Genomic DNA, 23,465 nt, shown 5'->3' with positions numbered 1-23,465 from the left:
ATCAATTGTAGCAAATACAAGACACTAATGCAAGATGTTAATAAAAGGGGAAACTGCATGTGTATATGAGGGGGACTGGCAGGGGAAGAGGGATACATGGGAACCTCTGAACTTTCTACACAATTTTTCTGTAAACCTAAAACTTGTCTTACTAATATATGTAGAAGCAATGACAGTATTGGGAAATCATCATTTTGCAATCCCCAATAACTTATCAGAAAAAATTGTCAAAGGGCACTAAAAAGTATTCTCATGGCCTCAAACTATCATCCTACAGATTTAGTAATTACAAAGGAAAAAAGGTTCCTTTACAATGGAGATATAAGGTAGAAACTACCTTAACCAAATGTTCAACTTAGCATCACCAATAATAGAACAAACTGATATTACATACACAATGGGAAGGACACAACATTGCCTATGTAATAATCTTGTCAAAAAGTTTAACCTGAGTCTAATCATGAGGAAGCAATCAGGCAAATACAGAATGAGGGTCATTCTACAACACAATTGGCCTACGCTCTTTAAAATAAGCAATGTCATGAAAGACAAAAAGCAGAGCATCTGTCTACATTCAAGGAGACTAAAGACAGACAAAAAACCAAACCAAATGCAATGCATGAACCTTGATTGGATCCTGGATTGAGACGGGGGTGGGGGGGGGTAGGGGAGGTGTGCGGTGAGTAGGGAACATGGGGGTGGGGATCACCTAGAGTATACTTTTTTAGGACAATTACAGAAATTTAAATATGGCCTGCAACTTAGATTATTGAATCAATGTTAAATCTCTTGGGTGTGAAATATAATTTCAGAATAAGTTGTAGAAATAATGATTCTTTATCCCTATATGCCTTAGTATCTCAGTATATATTTCCTAAGGAAAAGGACATTCCTATATAACTATGACATAATTATCAATCAAAATTCACAGTATTTTTTTGTAGGATCAATGTAGCAAGTGTGTGCATGTGTTTGTGTGTTTACTCATGAGAATAAGATTAGATTTTCAAACTCATTGTCTATAGAGAAAACAAATGGTTAGTCATTTGTGGTCAAATCCTCTTCTCAGACTCTAGCTTAGGATCCAATTCCCAGTGTTATGATATGTTCTCTTTAACCCTTCTTCACTGTTCCCTAGGATTCTCAATCAACGGACAAATCTTGTACCCAGATGTACTACTTCATGCAAGGGTCCTCTCTCTTTCACCCCCATCTATGCTGCTTTACTGCTGGAGAAAACTGGTAGAGGAGGGACAAAGTACTTCCTATCTCTTCTACAGATGGTGTCTTTTTCACCAAGTAAAGGTGAGTCATGTGATTAGTAAAGCCAGAGAAGGTTCTTCTTCAATCTTGCCCAGCTATTTTTAAAACTAATGTCAATTCCATCCAGAATCTGGCATTACATTGTTTTTAAGTCTCAGTTTGTTGGTACAATGAACTCTCAAAGTTTCCTTTCTTGCGGATGTCAATGAGAAGTTGGGAGAGGCCAAATCCCTTTGTGAACAAAAATTCACACCTCCATTTTTCATTTTACACTGCAGCTCAGTGTTCTCCAACTTCTCTGATTGTACACCTTTATAACTAAAAATGTTACAGCAGCATCCTCAATATGTGTATTATTTATAAATTATATATACATATATACATACACACATTATGCATACATTATATATACTTCTCTACTTTGCCATCAGATAACCACTGGACATCTGTGTGGTTCAAAAGATTCTCATGATCATTCTCTATTTCATTATTTCAAGGGCCTTTTTGTAAACAGCATATAGACGGATAATAGTTTTTAATCCATTCTACCAACCTGTGTCTTTTGATTGGGGAGTTTAATTCAACCATCTTATCATTCAGTTTTTATTTGTCAGATCTATTTTTTCTCTCTCTCTTTTTATCCTTTTGGTTACCCTTACTAATACTCTTCAATTCTGTACCCTCTTCCAGACCTCTCTCTCTTATCTTTTCTTTTCAGTTGGCAGCACTCCCTTCAGTAGTTCTCATAGGGCCTGTCTCTTATTAATGAACTCTCAGCTTCTGTTTATCTGTATATATTTTAAACTCTCCCTCATTTTGAAGGACAGCTTTGCTGGATACAGAATTCTTGGCCGACAATTTTTCTCTTTCAGTATCTCAAATATATCATACCACTGCTTTCTCACCTCCATAGTTTCTACTGGAAAATCCATACATAGTCTTAAGTGGCTTCCCTTCCATGTGGTGAACTGCTTTTCTCTTGATGCTTTTAGAATTTTCTCCTCTTCAGCATTTGACAGTCTGATTACCATCTGTCTTGGAATGGGTCTGTTCAGATCTGCTCTGTTTGGAGTACGGTGGGTTTCTTGGATTTGCATATTTATGTCATTTATAAGGGTTGGGAAATTTTCAGTCATCATTTCTTCTAACATTCTTCCTAGCCCTTTTTCAAGGGCCTTTTTAAAGAAAATTAACCACATTACAACCATCCTGCAGCATGCAAATCACAAGACCTTGCATTATACTATATGCAGAGGTCAAAGGATAAGGGAGGGCTACTACTAGAAATCCCTCTGTCACTGTGAATCTGATACAGCACATAACACATGAACATTTCATGTGAACTGAGCCAAGATGCCAGTGTTATTCTGTGTGTTAAATATCAATAAATCTTAGTTTCTTTATTAAGAAAAAAATTTATACTTAATTTTCTTCTAGTACCCACCCTTCTAATCAATTGGTCTTAAGCAACCTTCTTTGGTGACTATTGCTGGTTATAAAAAACAACAGTAAATCCCTATTCTAAATGGGTAATATAAAGTTAAAGTGACACATTAAAGAGGATTCAGCAGGTAAACCTTGACTAATTTTTAAAAAGCTCAACACAGTTAATGCATATCTATCCATGACCACTGAGGGGCACCACGGAGCTGCTTAATCAAGGTACCTATTTAGGGACCTTCAGTTCTGTTTTTTTTTCTCTCCTGATTATATATTGCTCCTCCCTCCCCCCAACTCCCAAGAAGTTTTTCTTCAAAGTTCAGATGAACAATTAATGCCTGACGGTCTAATCCAGGAGATGGCAAATGACAACGTGGGCTGACCCCCTATTTTTGTAAATACACTTTCTTAGAACACAGGCATGCCCATTCTTTAAGCATTGTCTAAAGCTGCTTTCGTGCTATGATGGCGTTGGTGAGGTTGCAACAGAGGCTGAATGGTCCATAAAGCCTAAAACATTACTACTGAGCCCTTTCAGAAAAAGTGTGCTGACCCGACCCCCGCGCTCTTGATCCTGTTTCCTTTAAGCCTTCCTTTTTTCATCCCCCTTTTTTTTTTAAAAAAAAAAAACCTTTTAATACTGCCTCAGTATTGTTTTCCTAAAGTCCAACCCAACAGAAAGAGTATCTTTAGGTGAAAACCTAAACTCTGGCCCATGCAGGAGGCCTTGATCTTGCCTCACGCAGAGGTTTTCTCAGAGCGGAGCAGGCAGCATCATGTTTCCAGGCTCCCTTCTACCACCCAAGAGGTTGAGACAACTATCAGGGAAGAAGCTACTCTATTTTTTAGTAAAGTAAGCTAAAACATAGCTTCAATTTCTTCAAATTAAATATCATCAGTAAAAAAGATATCCACTGGACAAAATTTATAAGTTAAATACAGCCTGGCTCCTTACTTCTGCAAGCAAACTCTCCAAAGACATAGGATCCATTTTGCTGTAGATGTTCCATAGATTCAAACTCACATCCTGCAACTGCAAAACAGGGGGGAAAACACTGAAGTAATTCTTGAATCAATATCATTAGCACAGTCAGAATTATTTTCTTATATTAAAGTATAACTATTTTGGTAAAAACTCAGCATGATTAGAATAACAAATCAAATTTGTATCAATTATATTAGAACCTGTACATTTTAGTAAAGGCTGTCTCATTTAAAGAAATCATATTTTCAGAACCTTTGTTATATCCTTTGAATATCTACAATGATAGATATATATACACACACACTTATACATACATAATTATACACATATTTTTGCCCTTGTTTAAAGGCAATAGTAGTAAAGTTTATCAGTAAAAAAAGGTCATTCCCTAAGCCAACCTTTCACAGACCCTACTGGATTCACTTATCAGAGGTAACCACTTAGCTCTTTTAACATATTTTCCTGTTTTTTACCTCCATATTTTGATATAATATACTTCTATCGCTATTTCTTGATTTATCAATCTGGAAATTACACATTGACTTGTTATGGCAAATATGTAGCTCTTCTAGGCTCTTCCCCATTCCCCTACTTTTTTGCAATATATGGTCTCCCTCCACCCTATCATATCTTAACCTCATCAAATACCATGACTTTTTTGCTTACCTCAATAATTATTATTTATAATATTAAGAACATGCAAATTTTATTTACTGCAAGTTAAATACCTACTATACTCATTTATTTGCTTTCTTCAACAATTTTTTTCTCCTGGAGTAACCAACAACCTCATTTTTTCACTCTCAAATTTTTTTTTTACAAATCAAATCTTTAAAACTTTTTCTAACTGCCGCATCACAATTGACAGTATGCTTAAACTATGGTTCTCAATGGCAACACAACCATTGTTCTGGGCTGGACAGATCTCTGCTGTGTGGGACTGCCCTATGCATCGCTGGAATCTTAGCAGCATTCCTGCATCCCTGGTCTCCACTCACTAAATGCCTGTAGCTTCATCCCCTGCACCACTCTAAGAAAATAAAAATACTTTCAGACATTGCCAAATGTCCCCTGGGTGGAAAAATCATCCCTCACTGAGAACCAATGAGTTAAACATATCAGATAATCTCTCAATTCCCCTTCATTCTTGAGAGTCCCCCTTCCTCTCTCTTCCTGCTTCATTTTAGTTTAGCCGTTATGCAGGCTTGCTGCACAGCTGTAACATTCACACTTTCATATAGAGAATTCTCTTTGCTGTCATCCTGGGGCTCACAGATGATGGATTTGAATTCATGAATTACTTGTCTCCTCTTTCCTGGTTAACCCTCTTATTTGCTGGAGCACATCCTCTAACAGCATTCTAAGAGAGGACTCATGGGAGGCAATTTTTTTTTTTTTAACGTCTTTATTCTGTCCTCATGCCTGACTAATAGGTTACTGATGTCCTTTCATTTTTTTTGATTCTTTATTTTCTCTGTGCTTCATCTTGGATAGTTTCTATTGCTATGGCTTCAAATTCACTAATCTTGTACAACGTCTAAAATGCTTATAATTCTATCAGTGTATTTTTCACCTTAGACATTATAGTTTTCATCTCTGGAAGTTTGATTTCTGTCTTAAAATATCTTCTATGTCTCTATTTAACATGTTCAATCTCTCCTCTAGTTCCTGAACTTATGGAATACAGTTATAATTGTTTTGTCCTTGTTTTCTAACATTTCTGTTAATTCTAGCACAATTTCAACTGATTGACTGTTTTCATCATTAGTTGTATTTTCCAGTGTCTTTGTAAACTTGATAATCTTTGATTGGATGCCAGTCATTGCGGCTTACCTTGTTAAGTGCCAGGTATTTTTTATTCCTATAAATACTCTTGTGCATTGGTCTGGGATGCAGTTAAGTTACCTGGAAACAGTTTGATCCTTCTGGGTCTTGCTTTTATGATTTGTTAGCAGGGTGTGAAGGAGGCCTCAGTCTAGGGCTGATTATTCCCCAGGCAAGACCTTCTTGAGTACTCTACCCAGTGCTCTGTGAATTAGGTATTTTCCTGTCTGACTGGTAGGGACAGGCACTATCCCCAGCCCTGAGCACACATCAGGCACTGCTGTCTAATACTTTCAGACAGTTTCTTTTCCTCAGCTTTGGGCAGTTACCTCACACATGCATGCATTGATCAACACTCTGCTAAATACCTGGGGGTGGGATCTTTACAGATCTTCAGAGTCCTTTCTCTTGGCATCTCTTTCCTCGTTAGTACTGGAGCTGCTTTGGTCACCTCAGACTCCCACCTGCGTTTCCTCCACTCAGGGAGCACCTGGGCTCCTACCTGGGCATCCCCTGCCTGTGCCATGGCCTGGAAACTTTCTCAAGGTGGTAAACTATGGCAATAAATTACAGGGCTTACCTTGCTTGTTCCTTTCTCTCAGGGAATCATTATCCCTCAATGCCTGATGTTCGCTGTCTTGAAAATTGTTGTTTCACCTATTTTGTGGGTGTGGTTCTATTTGTTTGGTCTTGGTTTGGTTGTTTCAGGCAGGAGGGAAATCTGGTTTTTGTTGTCACCAATTTCCATTCTCTACTCTCCATTTTATCATCTTCTTTCACATTGTTTTAAACTTTTTGGTCCCTTCTATGTTATAGAACATATTTTCAAGAAGAGATTTTTAGAGGATATGAGTTTGAGTTCCATTTTTTAATGAAACTTTCAACTCTGCTAATGAAGTTTGAGACTTCTTACGGTCCTTCTTGGATATCATCTATCTCCCTTTTAATTCTGCTTGTTTTACCTGTTACATCTCATTTCTTGCTTTATAAATGCCATTTTTTAAAAAAGTACAAGAAATATTTTTCTCAAGTTTATTTTGTTTCCTGGAGTAAATATTTTTAAAAGCATGCTGATCTATCCCTGCATGTAATATGTTAAGAGCTCTTTCTTATTTTTGTTGAATCTTTACATAAGTCTTGCACCACCTGGCATATAATAGATACTCTATAGAAATGCCTATTTAATAGCACAATTAACTAAAAATAAAGATTGCCATTATTGCTAAAAATTGTGAGTTTCCTTTTTAGCCACTCTGGCTTTGTCTCCCTTCAAGTTCCTATGCTTTTAAATCAGAAAATGTTACTTACTATCAGGGGCAGTTGCCACAGTCTTGTTGGTGTTCTCGCTTGTCACCAATGTGAAAATACTGTGATTTCAAAGCAGGAAGAAGCTTCCTTTCTACCCTACACACCATGCTCCTCCTCATTAGAGGTTGTGATGCTGTTCTGCCAGGCAAGTCTCCATTGGTTTCCTAGGGATGCTGATACTTCTCAGAAGCAGGGGTAGGACTTGGCCCTGTGCCTTGGTCCCACTGCTCTATCCCTAACAGAATGCCTCATTTCCGGCATGTCAAGGCTCTCCCCCCATGGTTTCCTGTGCTGGGAACAGGTCATTTCAGTGGGGATCCTCTAGGGAGACTTAGATGCCTGTTATCATGCTGCTGACCTTCCAGGTTTCCTAATCTATATTCTAGATGACCCTCTTTCCCAGACTTATTCATTAATTCACTGAAAAAATATGTATTGGTCATCTCCGAGATGCAAGAAGTACTGAAATAAAAGACACTGTTCCTATCACAAAAGCTAACCCTTTTATTCCTCTGGTACACAAAATTACACAAATTCTGAACTGCTCTTGAATAATTTTTGAATTATATAAATTTCTGAGATACAAACAACAACAACAACATACTCTGTTTTTGTTCTCAAGGAACTTCAGTCCAAAGAACAGGGGTGGGTGAGTAGATGAGTGGGGTGTGTGACAAATGTAAAATAATATAGGGTGATAAAAACTATAACAGGAGTTAGCCTATGGTGCTCTAGGAGTAGATAAAGAATAGTTAATTCAGAACAGGGAAAGGAGAGGAGGGAAGACAGAAAGAAATTCCAAGAAGAAGACAGGAGCTCAGTTTGGGGCCAGCTCAGTTTGGGGACTAGGTCTTAAACAGCAACCGTTTTCCATTTCAAGTCTTCTCCAAACTTGCTCCACGCCTTTGGGAGGTCATTGCCAGCTTTTCAGGGTGTTGTCATAATGCACACGTATATTGTGGGCCCTTTATAAGAACAGCCCAGTGCAAACAAAACCCAGGCATACTGTTTTTTATGCATACCTCGTATTTCATGGTAAAAAATCCATCCCCTCCAATGCCCTCAAGTGCAAAGGCCTGTACAATAGGCCATTTCTCCACCACAAACATATCAAATATCTGCAGATGACCTAGAGGAATCAAATACAACAGCATGTATCAAATACCGTCCTGGATATAACAGTCTAAACCTGATCTAATGTGTTAGACAGGCATCATTTCTCACTAGTTCACCAAGGCCTCATCTAGCAAAATAAAGAAACAGATAAAATGGTTAGATACTGAAACTAGAAATGCCAAATGAAAGCCAAGGAAAATTCAAACCATGAACATATTATGTAAATTCAGATGTTTCTACAGTATATTTTCACATTTGGTTTCCTAAGTAGGCCAGCATGGAAGTAAACAAGAAAGAAAATCAATAAATAGTGGCATATTTCATCCGACTTGCATCATTTAGTAGACATAATTATTAACAGACCCAAACTTGGCTACCGTCCCTCAAGAACCATAGCCAAACAACTTCCTCAAAGGAAAATTACCAAATAAAAGTTTTCCTTTGTTACAACAATTGCTTCAATTAAAAGGTTGTTTTTTAAAATTTAAGCACTGCTCAACATGAACTTTTCAGTTTTATAACAGATATTCAAATTACTATTTCTAATTACCAAGAGGACCTACAACTGCATTTACGTAAAATATGTACTTATGTATAATATGTACTTATGTACAGTAAGTGATACAGATTAGATGTCAATTGTGATAAATCCCTTATCAGTTCTTCTACCTAACTGTAGGTGGCTTATTGTGTTGCTGTGGAAACTTCAGTTATAAATACAAGCCTGAATAGGAAGATTCCCCAAATTTTCATTCTGCTTGACCTTTGCTATTAGTACAAATGGATCAATAGGTGTCCCAGCTGAATGTCCCCACTGAGAAGATACAGAGAAACATTCGATTCACCCACCACCCAAGCAAGGTTCTAAAATGCCTTGCTGCCAGACACTCACCTTGGGAGCTGTAAGGAATGCCAATTTTACTACAGTCTCGAACCATGTCCACAAAACTGGCAATTTTAAATTCTTCTGCAGCTTCCTCATCTTCATACTAAAGAAGGAAATTGAAAGGAAAACAAGTCCTGATGAGACATCTCACAAAGTCCCATAGTTTCTCTGAGTTATATCAATCTATAAATGACATTTATGGAGGACCCCACACAAGGGGGTGTTTCAAAAGCCAACTTTTTGTGTTTGCTGGTCAGAAACACTTGTCATTCCTTTACCTATGCCATAAACAAAACAAACTCAAAATAGATCAGTCTTAAATGTCAGAGATGAAACTTGTCCTCACTAATCTTTAAAAGTGCACGTGGAAAGAAGGGTTCTTGACCAATATCAGGTCACAAGTTCCATGAAATTCCAAATCCCAATCTGATTTCCAGTCAAACCCTTGCAAAGGGCCAAAAGGGAAAGAGAAGCAGATAACAAGAAATCCAGCCATGGGATTGTCACTAAGTCTATAAAATTCTCCCGGGACAGTCTCTAGGCACCAGTCCCCTGACAGACGGGGCTCAAGCTGGTGATAAAGAAGCAGAGCAGGAAGCCTGCCAGGAGGTCCACAAGCCTACCACTAGATCCTAATTTGAATAGTCCTCTTTCGCCTTCTTCAAGCACATCTCTACATGTTAGCCTCATGATGAAATAGAAAACTTTCCACTTACAACAAATAACTGTTTTTGTGGAACCATTTTCTGCAATTTGACTTTTTAGGGGCCTCCTGTTTCAGATCAACACTTTCCTGAGGGAATATTCTTAGAGTGACTCTACCTTCTAACTTTTCTCCTCACCTCATTTTCGGTCATGCAGTGGAAATGCAGATTTCTCCAATGTGCCACATATGGTAAAAGATAGCAATAGTTTACAGGATTACAGTACAGATGGACACTATCTGATTTAACCAATATAATGACATCTGCAAAAAAGAAATCAAAACACAAGGAAGATCATCAAAAACATTTCCTTTAGACATTCTCTATCCACAAAAATAGTAAAGCCATTAGAACTATTACAGAGACAAAGTAACAAAACTCTAAACTGAGTATTATTTACGTAATTAGGAAACATGTTTCAAAATGACTGTAGAACTCTTGAGTGCTGCCAGCAAAGGATTTGAATCCCAGGAGATACTCTCACAACTGTGGCCCTCTGATTATGGCATTGTAGCCACAGAATAAATCAAAAGAATAGCCTTCAGCTACTCAATCATTATATTTTGCCAAGTTCAACACAGTCAAATCTGTGATACTGAACTCTGCTATGTACTTCTCTGAAGAGATAAACACCAAATGGAAACCTCACAGCCTAAAGCCACTGAGGCAGGAAAACAGCATATTTCCAAATATGACCAGTGACTGGTTCTCCTGCAGGCACCAGGATCTACAGCTCTTGGCTGTGTCTCATCTGGCTCAAGCAATCACGGACCCAAGGATGCTGCCTGTCAGCTCTGGGAAGGCTGCTGTGTAAGGTGAACTTTGTACACAGGAAAGGAGGGGAGGAAGGAAACAAAGACAAGTGGAAAAGCCTTCTATAAATGGATCAGTAGCTCACAGATTTAAGGAACAGACATCAATATTGGTGGGCCAAGTAAATAAAGCATCCCAAGAAAACCAACAGAAGAGCCACGGAATTGGGCAGGAACAGTAGAGCAGTGTGACCATGAGAAAGAAAAGTCCTCCAGGAGAAAAGCTGTCCCATGGCTCCTCAGGAACCAGGGCTGTTAGGCCTCCCTCTAACAAGATAAGCCTAGGAGAGCTGCTGGAGAAGGCGGCTGGAGTCGAGAAAGGCACACGGAGTCAGAGAGCATCTGATGCAGCAGTTTTAGGGCAGTATCAACACATTTACACAGTGGGACAGACTATACCCCACGAAACATTAAGTCTAATAAATATTGACCACACCTGACCACACAGCTGGGTGGCCTCCTGGAATAAAGCTCCATCATGCTGGTCTTTTAAGCCACCCTGATCACACTTGGTAAGGCCTGAGGCATCCTAGGGAGCTGGCATGGAGCAGTCTCTTCCCCGTAGACACTCAAATCAACCCTCGAGTCAAAGGATGGGAAAGGGGCCCCTTCTCATCTCTCAGCACACTGGTCTCCTTCACACATACTCTCCAAAGGAGCCCTGACCTGAACCATCTGTAGACTGCCAGCTGAGGTGAGAAGAGCTTGATGTCACCTGGAGAGACTGAGGCCTTCCTGTAAATACAGTACTCTACACTAATGTGTAATCTACCTTGAAGAATTAAGATCCAATAAAAGACATAACACAGCAACAACTAAACCTAACTAAGCACTTTCAATATCTCATAGGACTCCAATGTCATTGCTTATGACCAACAGTTTAACAGAGTACATACTCAGGAAAAGGAAGAAAGTGTTAAGAGAGTTGGGAAAAAAAAATTTCAATTCAAAATCTGAAACCAAATTTGGATTGAAAAAAAAATTTTTAAAGGAATAATTTCATCCTACTTTTTAATTTCCTAATAAAAAGGAAATGTTTAATCAATCTAAAAGGATACGTGCTTTTAAGAGTAAGACTTGACCAGAGAAGAACTTTCACAAACATTAGACCACAGTTTCTCAACCTTGGCACTACGACAGTTTAGACTGGATAATTCTTTTGCTGTGCTTAGCTATCCTGTGCATTATAGGATGTTTAGCAGCATCTCTGACCCTGTCCCACTAGATGCCAGTAGCACCCTCCCCTAATTGTAACAATCAAAAATGTCTCCAAACATTGCCCTCTGTCCCTTGGGGGATAAAAGTGTCCCCATTTGAGAACTGCTGCACTACACTCACAGCAAGATTATTTCAACATCAGATGTTTGCTTTCATGCCTCCCCCAGCTGCTTCACAAGAGCTGTCTGTCTCTTGTCCAGTTATATTTGTCTATTCGTGTCTCCTGATCCATTTGGCAAAGAAGTCATAATGCTAAGTATGTAATATCAGCGATAGCTCCTGGGCAACAGCCCACAGCAACATCAACACAGGATGAATGTCTCAGAGCTGGGGAAAAGGGAATGTAAGCAGAAAGCCTACATTGTGGTCACAGCCATCTTCGTGAATTAAAGTCACACAGAAGACAATTCCCAAAGACATAGCAGCACAAAGAGCCTTTGTTCCTAAACTGAAGATCCACATGAAGCCTTCCTTGTAGGCACAGCCTGCAGGCTCATCCTTGACTTGCAACTGAAAGTGCTTTCAAAGGACAACAGCACACACTCTGAATCTCCCAGAGTGTAGAGGCAGTGGACAATTAAGAGGAAATCTAGTACTTTGCCAAGAGAATATAAAACCAAACATTGCCGTTTACATCTCACCCTAAAGCTTATTTATTCAGTAAACATATTTTGAAAACTAGTTGTCACTCACTACTAACGTTATTGAAAACATCAGCAGATGAGAAATGTTATTTTTCATTATTAAAAAGGCAAAAACTTACTAGAACTTTGGGCTATTTTAAATTTGATCACATTTTTTTTCCCAGAAAAAGACCATAAAGCAAGGATTTGAGGAAATAAATCACCTACTACTCCCCACACACATACCAAGTTTACCAATATATACTTACCATCTAGAACTTCTTCAGAAAACCCCGTTTTCTCAAAATCACTGGTATTCTGATTGTACAAACCAAACAGAAGATAATTCGCCAACTCTTTGCAGCCTTCATTGTACCTGCTATCAATTCCTGTAAAGCAAAGAAGGCGCTGGTCAGCTATACTGTACCATGGGGTACAAATGAGCTCCAATAATTTGCCCCTGCTCAGCAAAAACCCAGATGGTTCAGTTAAACGCAGAAGCTCAGACCAGTTTCATGCCTGAAACCAAACTAAGCAACACTCTTCAGGTCTCAGCCTCAAATATCCTTACTAGGATTTCAAGATCCAAAATAGTTGAGACAATCAAACAGCACAAATCTGCCATTTTGAGACTGTTAATTTCCAAAAAGCAATTCTTCAGGATAGAAGGAACCAGAAAATATGGTCCAATTCCTGCCATGACCATTATAGACCTTGGAATACTCTCAATTGGATTAGGAATAGGAGTCAGTAAAATATTCAATTCTCAGAGAGATCTTTCCCAAAACAAAAGGGATCAAATAAAGGCAGATTAAAGTGGACTGAAAATAACCCAAAGAAGTAAAGATGAAGATAAGTGAATGGAACCACACATACCTATCATTACACAAATATTTATCAGACTCAAGGCCTACCACTCTTCTGTATTCTGGCATACAGGAGTGAACATGCCAGCAAATGGTTCTCATGGGGCTTATAGCAAGTAAAATGAGGCTGAGTTAGAAACAAATAAAAAGGAAATTAAACAATACTGTCTTCACTACTGTTTCTCAATGTCTCTGGCATATATACTACCTAGTTCCTGAGTTTCTGTGAAGGCCCAGAGCTATGGCTATGGGTAAGAGGGACGTGCCAAGAGCAGGAGAAAGCTTTCTATATAAGGCTAAGAGGAAGCGGTTGAAGCAGGAGGAGCTCCAAGAACAGAATACAGCTACAATCTGGGAAAGAGGACTGGCAATGGTCAATGAGACCAGAGAAAAGTGAGGGAGAAGACTGGGGGTTGCCTGTGGCAGAGGACTTCTAATACAGGAAGACTCCTTTCTCAGCTGAGATCAAAGTAGCATAACCTTGTTCTCTCCCATCTAACACTTCAGTTAAAGGAGGGGTGAAAAAATGAAAAGCAGGAATGGCCTGGCTCTATCTAGGATCCAAAGCTGAAAGAGCGACATGGTTAAATAACCAGGGGGCTGGTAGGCCTGGCCTCAGCAAACCCCCTTTCTAAGGGTTCTAGCTACATAAATTGCCACACTGGTATTACCAGACCCTGTCACCCTGGCCACAGCTAACTGGGTCCAGACTAGGCATCTGACCTAAAGCTAGCCACCATCGATAGCTTGGCCAGTATCCCTGAGATGACCTGGTACAGAAACTCCTAACGGAGTTGACTATGACTGACTCACAGAGCCCAGTGCCTAGTTCTGATGTCTGGACTTGAGACAGCAAAATAGCTAAGTGGTAGCAAAGCTGAAGACCCAGAGAGGTGGTAGGCTGCAGACGCTTTAAGTCAGCAAAGGCCAAGGGAAAAGCAGAGATCTCACTTCCAGGCTACTGAAGACTGAGCCTGTTGCTGAGGGGACTCTGAGATCCCTTGGGCCAGAGTGGTGATGACCTTCAGGTTCCAGATCCAGGAGACCTCACAGCACAGCTATTCCTCACTGTCACCCACATTTTCTTATGGTAATCCCAAAAGGCCCCTGATGGTAGCAACTTGAGTGAGTCTATCCTGTGAAACCAAAACAGCAGCAGTAGGGTTCATCCAAGATGATACATGTTGCAAGAGAGCAGAGCAGGTTCTAAACAGGGAGGGCTAGGTGTCCACAAGAGCTCAGAAGAGCTGACCGGAGATAAGACCATGGAGGCTGACCGAGAACCCTATATAATATATTAAAGCAACAAGAGGCCTGAGGGAGATGGAAAGGGGAAATTATGGTGACAGGGACTGTTAGAGTAAAAGGTTCGCAGATGACTACATACCCATCAGAACTGCTGAAATTAAAAAAGACCTACCATGTAAAACAAAAGGCTAAGAAACTGCACATAAGCACTGTAATCTAGATGCTACAATTGTTTCCCATGGAGGTACAGGTTAACAATTCTGCTATGCTTTACATGTATACTAGAATTAAACAATTAAGTAAATGAATGGTGGGAGCCAGGTTTCTCATTGTTGGAGTGGGAATTTACACATAAGCAAGGGAAGGAGGCTAGAATGATCCATGTGGTAATGGATTAAAATTGGTAACACAAGTATGAACTCATGGTTAGCTTAATATAGACACAGATGGTTAAAAACAGAAATATTTATAGATATGTGTACATAAACAGGCTAGCATTCACACATATATGTCCTTACTCTGTCAGGTGAGAAGGCCTAAAAGCAATGACACCCCAGCAGCAACATATACACCTAGTACTCAGATCATGGTTTCTAATACCATTCTCCAATAAAAGGAACCCAGGCTCCTTGGAGAAACGGTAAATTCAAGGAGCGGGGCAAGAAATATATAAGATAAGCCTGGAGCATATTGCAGCGGCAGAAAATGAAGTGCTAAAAAATGTTTTTTGATGGGGGCAAGTCAAAGGGATAGAGGAGTCAACTGAAGCAGCTCACAATGGCCAAAGCTGGAACAATTTGAGCAACAAAATAAAGTAGTATCAAAAATGTGTGAGACAATATAAACCTTCCATGCAGAATAATTCCAAATAATTTATTTAGAAATTCCCCCTCTTGAGGCAGAGGAGCGTAACTCTTTGCTCCTTAAGTGTGGGGTGGGCCTAGTGACGTCCTTCCAAAGGGGGTAATATGAAAAGGGGAAGAAAGAAGAGTAACATTACAGTGGTGAAAACTGACAAACACTTGCTTCAGCTGGGTGAGCAAGGTCAACATCAACAGTGATGAATCATGTTGAGAACACATATCCTTGATATCATGTAATGATACAACAGTGATGAATCATGTTGAGAATACATATCCTTGATATCACGTAATGAGAACATGTATCCTTGATATCATGTAATGAAAACATCTCTATGGTCTTCCTACCAAAAACCTATAACCCCATTCTGTGACTGAGAGATTTCAAATGGAGCTGAGAGGTCACTCTGGAAGGCATTCTTATGTACTATACAGAAAACCCTTTTTACGTTTTAATGTATTGGAATAGCTAGAAGCAAATACCTGAAACTATCAAACTGCAACCCAGTAGCCTTGACTCTTGAAGACAATTGTGTAACAATGTACCTTACAAGGGGTGACAGTGTGATTGTGAAAACCTTGTGGATCACACTTTTTTTATCTAGTGTATGGATGGATGAGTAGAAAAATAGGGACAAAAACTAAATGAAAAATAGGGTGGGAATGGGGGGATGATTTGGATGTTCTTTTTTACTTTTATTTTTTATTCTTATTTTTATTCTTTCTGGTATAAGGGGAGAAGAATGCACAACTATATGATGGTACTGTGAATAGCTGATTGTACACCATGGATGACTGTATGATATATGAATATATCTCAATAAAACTGAATTTAAAAAAAAAAGTAGAGAAATAGGTGGGGGAAAAAAAAACACAACAACCTATAACCCCAGTCTAATAAAGAGAAAAACATGAGACAAATTCCAACAGAGGAACAGTCTATAAAATACTTGACCAGTATTCCTCAAAACTGTCAAGGTCATCAAAAACAACGAAAGTATGAGAGTCTGTCAGTCAAGAAAAGTCTAAGGAAGACATGATAATTAAATATAAGGTGATATCTTGGACAGGATCCTGGAGAAGAAAAGGACAGTAGGTAAAACCTAAAAAAATTTGAAAAAAGCATGGACTTTAGTTACTAACAATGAATTAATACTGATTAATTGTAACAAATGTACCACGCTAATAAAAGATGTTAATAATAGAGGAAACTGGGTGTAGGGTACATAGGAATTCTGTATTCTTCACAATTCTTCTGCAAATATAAAACTGTTCCAAAAATAGTTATCTAAAAAAAAAAAGGCTGACCATGTCAATTGTTGGTGAGGGTGTATAGGAAGCGGAACTCTCATAAACTGCTGGTGGGAATGTACAATGGTTCAATCACTTTGTACATCAATGTTTACAGCAGCTTTATTTGTAACAGACAAAACCTTTAAACCCAAATGCCCATCAATAGGTGAATGGGTAACCAAACTGTGCTATATACATACAGCGAAATACTATTTAGCAATAAAAAGAATGAATCGCAAAATAATTATGCTGAGTGAAAGAAGTTAGACAAAAAGAGAGTACATACGATATGTGTGCACTATCTTGATTGTGGTAATCATTTCACATCTGTATATATGTCAAAACTTATGAAATCATACACTTTAATTATGTGCAGTTTATGATATGTCAGTTACACAACCATGAAGCTGTTTAACAAAAAAAAAGCAGATTATTAGACTCTGATTAGTTAGAACATTCCCTACACTGTAACTAAACGACAAATGCAACAAAGAGGTGAATTGGGTCACAGTTGTCAAGATGGGTATTCCAGGGTTACAAGGCTCGATTAAACAAACGATGAGATACTAGGGAAATTCTAATTATCTCGAAAAGTAGAATTCACTAAACCTCAGAAGCTGTTTTAAAATGTTTAAGTCCCTCACTGATTTCTTGCTTCACTTCCATATAAAGCTTTCTTTGTCCAGAAGGTTTATTAACTTTTTTACCGCCATGCTCACACTCAACCCCAAACACAAATTTGTGTTCTCCTAAAAACAAAAACAAAAACAAAACCTCTGGTTCCATGACATTCTTTTAAACTGGCCCTTCCTCAATCTTTTAGTATTCTATATTCAAATAGTTTACTTGATTGATTTTATGCTTCCTGTTTTTACTAGATTAGGTCTTAGCTAACAGAAGTAATAGCCTAATACAGAAGCAAACAAGTGGTTTTATTCATGGGTTAATTCATGGTGCAGAGAGCCATCACCATCCTGATAGCTGTAGCTGGAGAGGGAATCCAATGAGGCAGAAAGGCACTCGGGTAAGTATCTAAAGCCTCTGGCTGAAATTCTAGGTTGACCATTAACTGTATCTCTACGGAAACTCACCAACCTCTGGGCTGAGTGAGTGATGGAGCAGAGATTCAAATCCAAGACCTGTCTGGCTCCAGAGCCCATGTTTTTAACCACTTTATACACTGTCTCTCACAAATTTAAATGCAAAGTTGTTAAGTTTAGAAACAAAATCATGCATAGAGTGACTGAGGAAGGACAGAGAAGAAACTGGTAGCAGTGTTTGCTTCTGGGAAGGAGAGTGGGTGGTTGGTGGACAAACCATCTGACCTAACAATTCTATTTCTCTGATTCAATACTTTGGATATAAATGAAAATGAGATAAAGGACGAGATCAATTTGAATCTAACATATAAAAATCTCAAAGATATATTCTCAAGTGAAAGCTAACAATAGTATGTACAACATGTTCCCACTTGTGTTTTTTTTTGTAAAACGCAGTTGACAATGTTATCTCTGAAGAGTGGGGCTTGGTATCTGGGATAAGAAACTCTTAAACATGTATGTCTAAATTTATTAACTGACTATTTTTACAATAACAAATTTTTTAAAGAACAAATCAATCCCCAGTTCTGCCATCCTGTGACTGTGAGCAAATCTATTTCATCTTTCAAAGTCTCAATTTTCTCATCTGTAAAACAGCCCGATTACTGTTCCCTTGTGAGGTCGCTGTGAGGAGGGATGCACTAAGTGCACAAAGTGCCTGCCTCACAGCAGCATTCCCTACATCACTGCAAGTCATCTGACCTCAAGAAAAGAGCAACAGATCTCAGGGCAATGAGAGCAGGGAGCAGGGCACTAACTCACCACTTACTTCACAATACCGTTATCAAAGTTTCCCTGCAAACAAGAAGCCAAGCTATCCCAGCCCTGAGTCCTCGTCGTGTGAGAACACTCACCCAAGATGCAGAGAATCCCGTCCGGCCGAGACTTGCTGCTCTGGGTCAGGAGACGCTGAACCTGGTGGAGTCGGCTACAGCTGCAACGAGAGCAGAAGACAGCTCCCTAAGTGCCAGCACGGCCCCACCAGAAAAGGCCTGTCCTCTGTGAGGGATGCACAATGGAGCCATAAGGAAGAGGGATTACTTTGGAAGAGATGGAAACTGGTCCTTGCCCGGTTTTGGTATCAGAACTATAAAATGAATTGGGAAGTGTTCCCTGGTCTTCTTTCTTTCTGGAAGCGATTGTGCAGAATTGGTCTGAAGGTTAGGTCTGGGAACCACTGATTACAAACTGGACGGCTGGTGGCTCTCTGGCTCAGCAGAGGAGGGAGCCAAAGGTCCTCTCATGCCAATGCTTACCCAAGTTTCTACTTTTTGAGGACTATCAGAGAAGCGTCTCCATACTGACCTGCCCTAAGTGTGGTCCTCATAAGTCTGTCACAAGAACAAAAACAAACAGACCCTCCTTCCAAAATTGGATAAGGTCCTAAATGAAGCTCTGATTCTTTACCTAACCCTCAGAGAGAGGGTCAGCAGAGGGTACTCTCCCATTTCCATGTAGATCTAATATTCCTTCAGCCCCAGGGTTAGTCCCAATCCTCCCAAGTAAAGTTCGGAGGGAAGCACTCCAAGCATTAACATTATTGCTAAGGACCCCCGTCCTCTCTACACCAACTCCCTCCTTCCCAGCAGGCCCAGAGAGACATGCCCCATTTTCTGCCCAAGCCTGATCCTTTCACCGGGTTCTCTCTCCGTCAGCTCCAGGCACAGGAACTGCCTCTACTATTCATTCCCTAACACTCCTATATTTCATCTTTTCCATCGAGGCAACATATGCCCAGTCCCACCACATCATCATTAACTAAGTTCCTCACAGAGCAATCACACCAACTGTAATTACTAACTGTACACTAACCCACTGTTATCAGGTCTCACCCCCACCCCTCACTGAAACTGCTCTGGTACACTGCCCAAACAATAGTTTTTCTGGCCACATAACACTATTTCCCTTCTCTGGATCCTTTTTTCCCTCTTGGATTTTTTTTCTTTTCTGATATTCCCATGTCCCAAGTCATTCACTCCATGACTTAGTGATCATTATCGCTGTCTTACCTCAAGGCTTTCTCAGTGTTCCACCTGATACCAAGACCAGTACAAAAAGAAGAAAGTACAAAAAAGTACAAAAAGAAGAAACCTAAAGACCAATATCCATCATGAATATAAATGCAAAATTCCTTTGCAAAATATTAGCAAAGAGAATGCAGCAATATTTAAAAAGAATTATACACCATGACCAAGCAGAATTTATTTCAGAGATCCAAAGCTGGTTCATTATTTATAAATCTATCAATGTAAACCATTATGTTAACAGGCTAAAAAAGAAAAAAAATTACACAGCCATGTAAGTATACAGAAAAATCATTTGACAAAATTCAATACCTATTCAAGATAAAAAAAAAAAAAAGTGCTCAGAAAAATAACAGACCTCAACTTAACAAAAAACACCCACAAAAAACCTGCAGCTAATGTCATTCTTAATGGTGAAAGGCTGAATGTTTTTCCCCTAAGACCAGGATGGCAAGGATTTCTGCCCTCACCACACCTATTCAACATAGTACTGGAAGTTCTAGCCAGGACGATAAAGCAAGAAAAGGAAATAAAAAGACATACAGATTGAACAGGAGGAAATAAAACTGTCACTATCTGCAGATGACATGATGGTCTACACAGGGAATCTCAAGAAATCTACAAAAAACCTCCTAGAATTAATAAGTGAGTTCAATAAGGTTGCAGGATGCAAGAGCAACATATAAAAATAACAATCATTTCTATATAACAGCAATGAACATGTAGAAACAAAAATTAAAAGCACAATACCATTTATGATCTCTCAAAAAATGATACTCAGGTATAAAGCTAATAAAATATGCATAGGACTTATGTGCTAAAACTATGAAACACTAATGAAAGAAATTAAAGAACATCTAAATAAATGGAGAGACATACCATGTTCATGGATTGGAAGATTCAACAGAGGAGTCAGTTCTCCCTAGACTGATATACAGATTTAACACAATTTCTATCAAAATCCTAGCAGATTTTTTGAGGCAACAGACAAGATTATTCTAAAACTTACATGGAAAGGCAAAACAACTAGACTAGCTAAAATAATTTTGAGAAAGAAGAATAAAGCAGGAGGAATCACTCTACCTGATTTCAAGACTTATATACCTAATGTAACCAAGCCTGAGTGGTATTGGCCGAGGGATATACTACAGAAGCCAGAAACAGACTCATACAAGTACAACCAACTAATTTTGACAAAGATATAAAAGCAATTCAGTGGAGGAAGGATAATCTTTTCCACAAATGGTGCTGGAGGAACTAGATATCCATAGGCAAAGAAAAAAAAAAAAGAACTTTAACCTAAACTTTACACCTTATACAAAAGCTAACTTGAAATAGATCATAGATTTAAAATCTATAAAACTTTTAGATGAAAACATAGGATAAAAAAGCCATGTTTTTGAAGTAGAACAAATGAATGTCAACATTGCAAGGTGTTAAAAATAGGGTGGGATTGGGGGGAAATACAATCAATGCAAACTAGAGGCTATAGTTAACAGAAACCGTGTATTCTTCCTTTAATGTAACAAAGGCAACATACCAAGCTAAATGCATATGGGGGGTGGGAGCGGGGAGTAGGGGAAGGGTATGGGACTCCTGGCATTGGTGATGTCGTCTGACTCTTTATTCTACTTTAGATTAATGCTATCTTTCCTTTTGTCACTTTCTAACTATCAAGTTTTGTTTTTTTGTTTGTTTGCTTTTCTCTCTTTCTCTTTTCTTTTTCTTTTGCCTCTCTGCCTTCTTTGACTCTTCCTCTGTCTTTGTGGAAGAAATGGAGATGTCCTTGTGCAGAGAGTGGTGATGGTGCTCAATACATAAATATGTGACTATACGGGGAACCAACGATTGTTTACTTAGGATGGAATTTATGGTGTGTGAACAAAACCATCTTAAAAGAAATGGGTTGATGAGGAAACCTTGAGGGCACTATATTGAGTGAAATAAGACAGACACATAAAGGCAAATATTGCAGGGTCTCACTGATAATGAACTAATTAAAATATGTAAACTCATAGACATGAAATATAAGTTACCAGGATATAGAAATGAGGCTAAAGAATGGGGAGTGGTTGTTCATTATGACCAGAATGTTCAACTAGGGTGAAATTAAATATTTGGAAATGGACAGGGGTGATGGTAGCATGTGAAAATAACTAACAGTGCTGAAAGTTGTGTGAAGGTGGTGGAAAGGGTAAGCTCAGAGTCACGCATGTCACCAAAAGGAAAACTGGAGGTTAAAAGATGGGAATGTATAAAACAGTGAATCTTGTGGTGGACAATGTCCATGATTAACTATACAAATATTAGAAATCTCTCTCACGAACTAGAACAAATGTATGACACTAAAACGAGAAGTTGATAATAGAGAGGCATATAGGGAAAAAATATATACCTACTGCAAACTATATACTACAATTAGTAGTATTTTAACATTCTTTCATCAACAGTAAGAAACGTACTATACCAAAACTATAACTCAATAATGGAGGGGGGCATGGTTAGGGGTATGGGAGGATCTGAGTTTCCTTTTTTTTGTCTTTATTTCTTTTCTGGAGTAGTGAAAATGTTCTAAAAATTAAAAAAAAAATTAAGTGTGTTGACGGATACACAGCTGTATGGTGGTGCCATGGGCAACTGATTGTATACTTCGGATCTTTGGATAGTTGTATGGTATCCGAACAATCTCAATTAAAAAAAAAATTTAAATAAAACAGAAAAAAAGAAAAAAAAAGCCATGTTTTTCCTACTGCCACCTTCTCACCTTCACCTGGCTAAATCCTACTCATTCTTCTGGCCTTAGCTCAGATAGCACCTTCTCCTGGAAGCTCTGGACTCCTTCCAGAACTTCTCCTGGAAGCTCTCCCAGAAGGGGCTAGAGGTCTCTACACTGTATCCTGTCCTTGCTTGTTAAGGCAATTACCATACTTTTTTGTAAATGTGCATTATTATCTCTCTCCTACACATAACTTCTAGGGAAGGGGCCCTATCAATCTAGCTCCATCACAGCCTTTCCCACGCCAGTATACAGTAAGAGTTCAACACATCTTCTTATTAAAAAGGAGTGCATACAACTATATGACGATACTGTGAACAACTATACACTTTGAATGACTGTGTGTTATGTGATTATATCTCAATAAAATTGCATTTAAAAAAGGAATTCATAAACACTTCTCCAACTCATCCATTTGGGTATCCTTAGGGCATCCTTTTTCACCATCATCTGTTAGGTATGAAGTATTTCCCAAAAGTCAGTCATATACACTCTGCACTTCTTTCTGTATATTTATTCCCCCAGTGAGCTCATTGCCTCTAATGCTTCAAATACTACATGCCTATGATATCTGAATCTTGCCCACAATTTCCCTCTTACATGGACTACTGTTGTGAATTTTCCAGTAGCATACCAGGCAGCCCCATGCTTATACCTTATCCTCATCTCAGCACAGTGTGGGGCATGTGAATAGCAGTTAATAAGATAGTATGCTGAGTTAGTGCTCAAATAGAATATCCGGGTGATAGTAATATTCTATATCTTGACAGATGTTTGGGTTACATAAGTGAAAATACTTGTCAAAACTCAGCAAGTGTACACTTAAGATTTGTGAAACATTTCCATCAAAGGAAAACAGCCATAATCAAATACTGAACTCTAGTTAAGATGTGTTAGCTGAAGTATTTAGAGGGAAATATCCTAAGCTCTGCGATTTATTTTGAAATGCACCAAAAATAATATGAATTGATGAACAAACAGAGGGGACAGATCAATTGGACAGACAGATATATGATAAAGCAAGTATAGTAAAATGTTGATGAAAGATTTTGGTAGTGGTTATATATGCATTTGTTCACAGTATAATTCTTTCAATTTAATGATATATTTCAAAAAATT

General features: G+C 38.7%; 1 protein-coding gene across 3 annotated transcripts in view; it reads right to left on the bottom strand.

Moving 5' to 3' along the window:
- Positions 1-23,465, bottom strand: part of C19H20orf194 (chromosome 19 C20orf194 homolog) — a 162,491-nt gene that overhangs the window by 125,548 nt on the left and 13,478 nt on the right. For 2 of the 3 annotated variants that reach the window (XM_037812151.1, XM_037812152.1), the window contains exons 2-7: positions 18,401-18,480; positions 12,449-12,568; positions 9,665-9,789; positions 8,829-8,925; positions 7,843-7,949; positions 3,659-3,736 (exon numbers count right to left, since the gene is read on the bottom strand). In XM_037812151.1, the coding sequence (XP_037668079.1) occupies positions 3,659-3,736; positions 7,843-7,949; positions 8,829-8,925; positions 9,665-9,789; positions 12,449-12,568; positions 18,401-18,480 (607 nt within the window). The remainder of the gene's footprint in view (positions 1-3,658; positions 3,737-7,842; positions 7,950-8,828; positions 8,926-9,664; positions 9,790-12,448; positions 12,569-18,400; positions 18,481-23,465) is intronic. The other variant, XM_037812153.1, reaches the window with a different exon arrangement.

Source organism: Choloepus didactylus, chromosome 19, assembly GCF_015220235.1.
Source record: "Choloepus didactylus isolate mChoDid1 chromosome 19, mChoDid1.pri, whole genome shotgun sequence".
In the NCBI taxonomy this organism is placed as follows: Eukaryota; Metazoa; Chordata; class Mammalia; order Pilosa; family Megalonychidae; genus Choloepus; species Choloepus didactylus.
The sequence above is the reverse complement of the archived record's forward strand: the minus strand, read 5'-3'. Positions and strand labels throughout refer to the sequence as shown.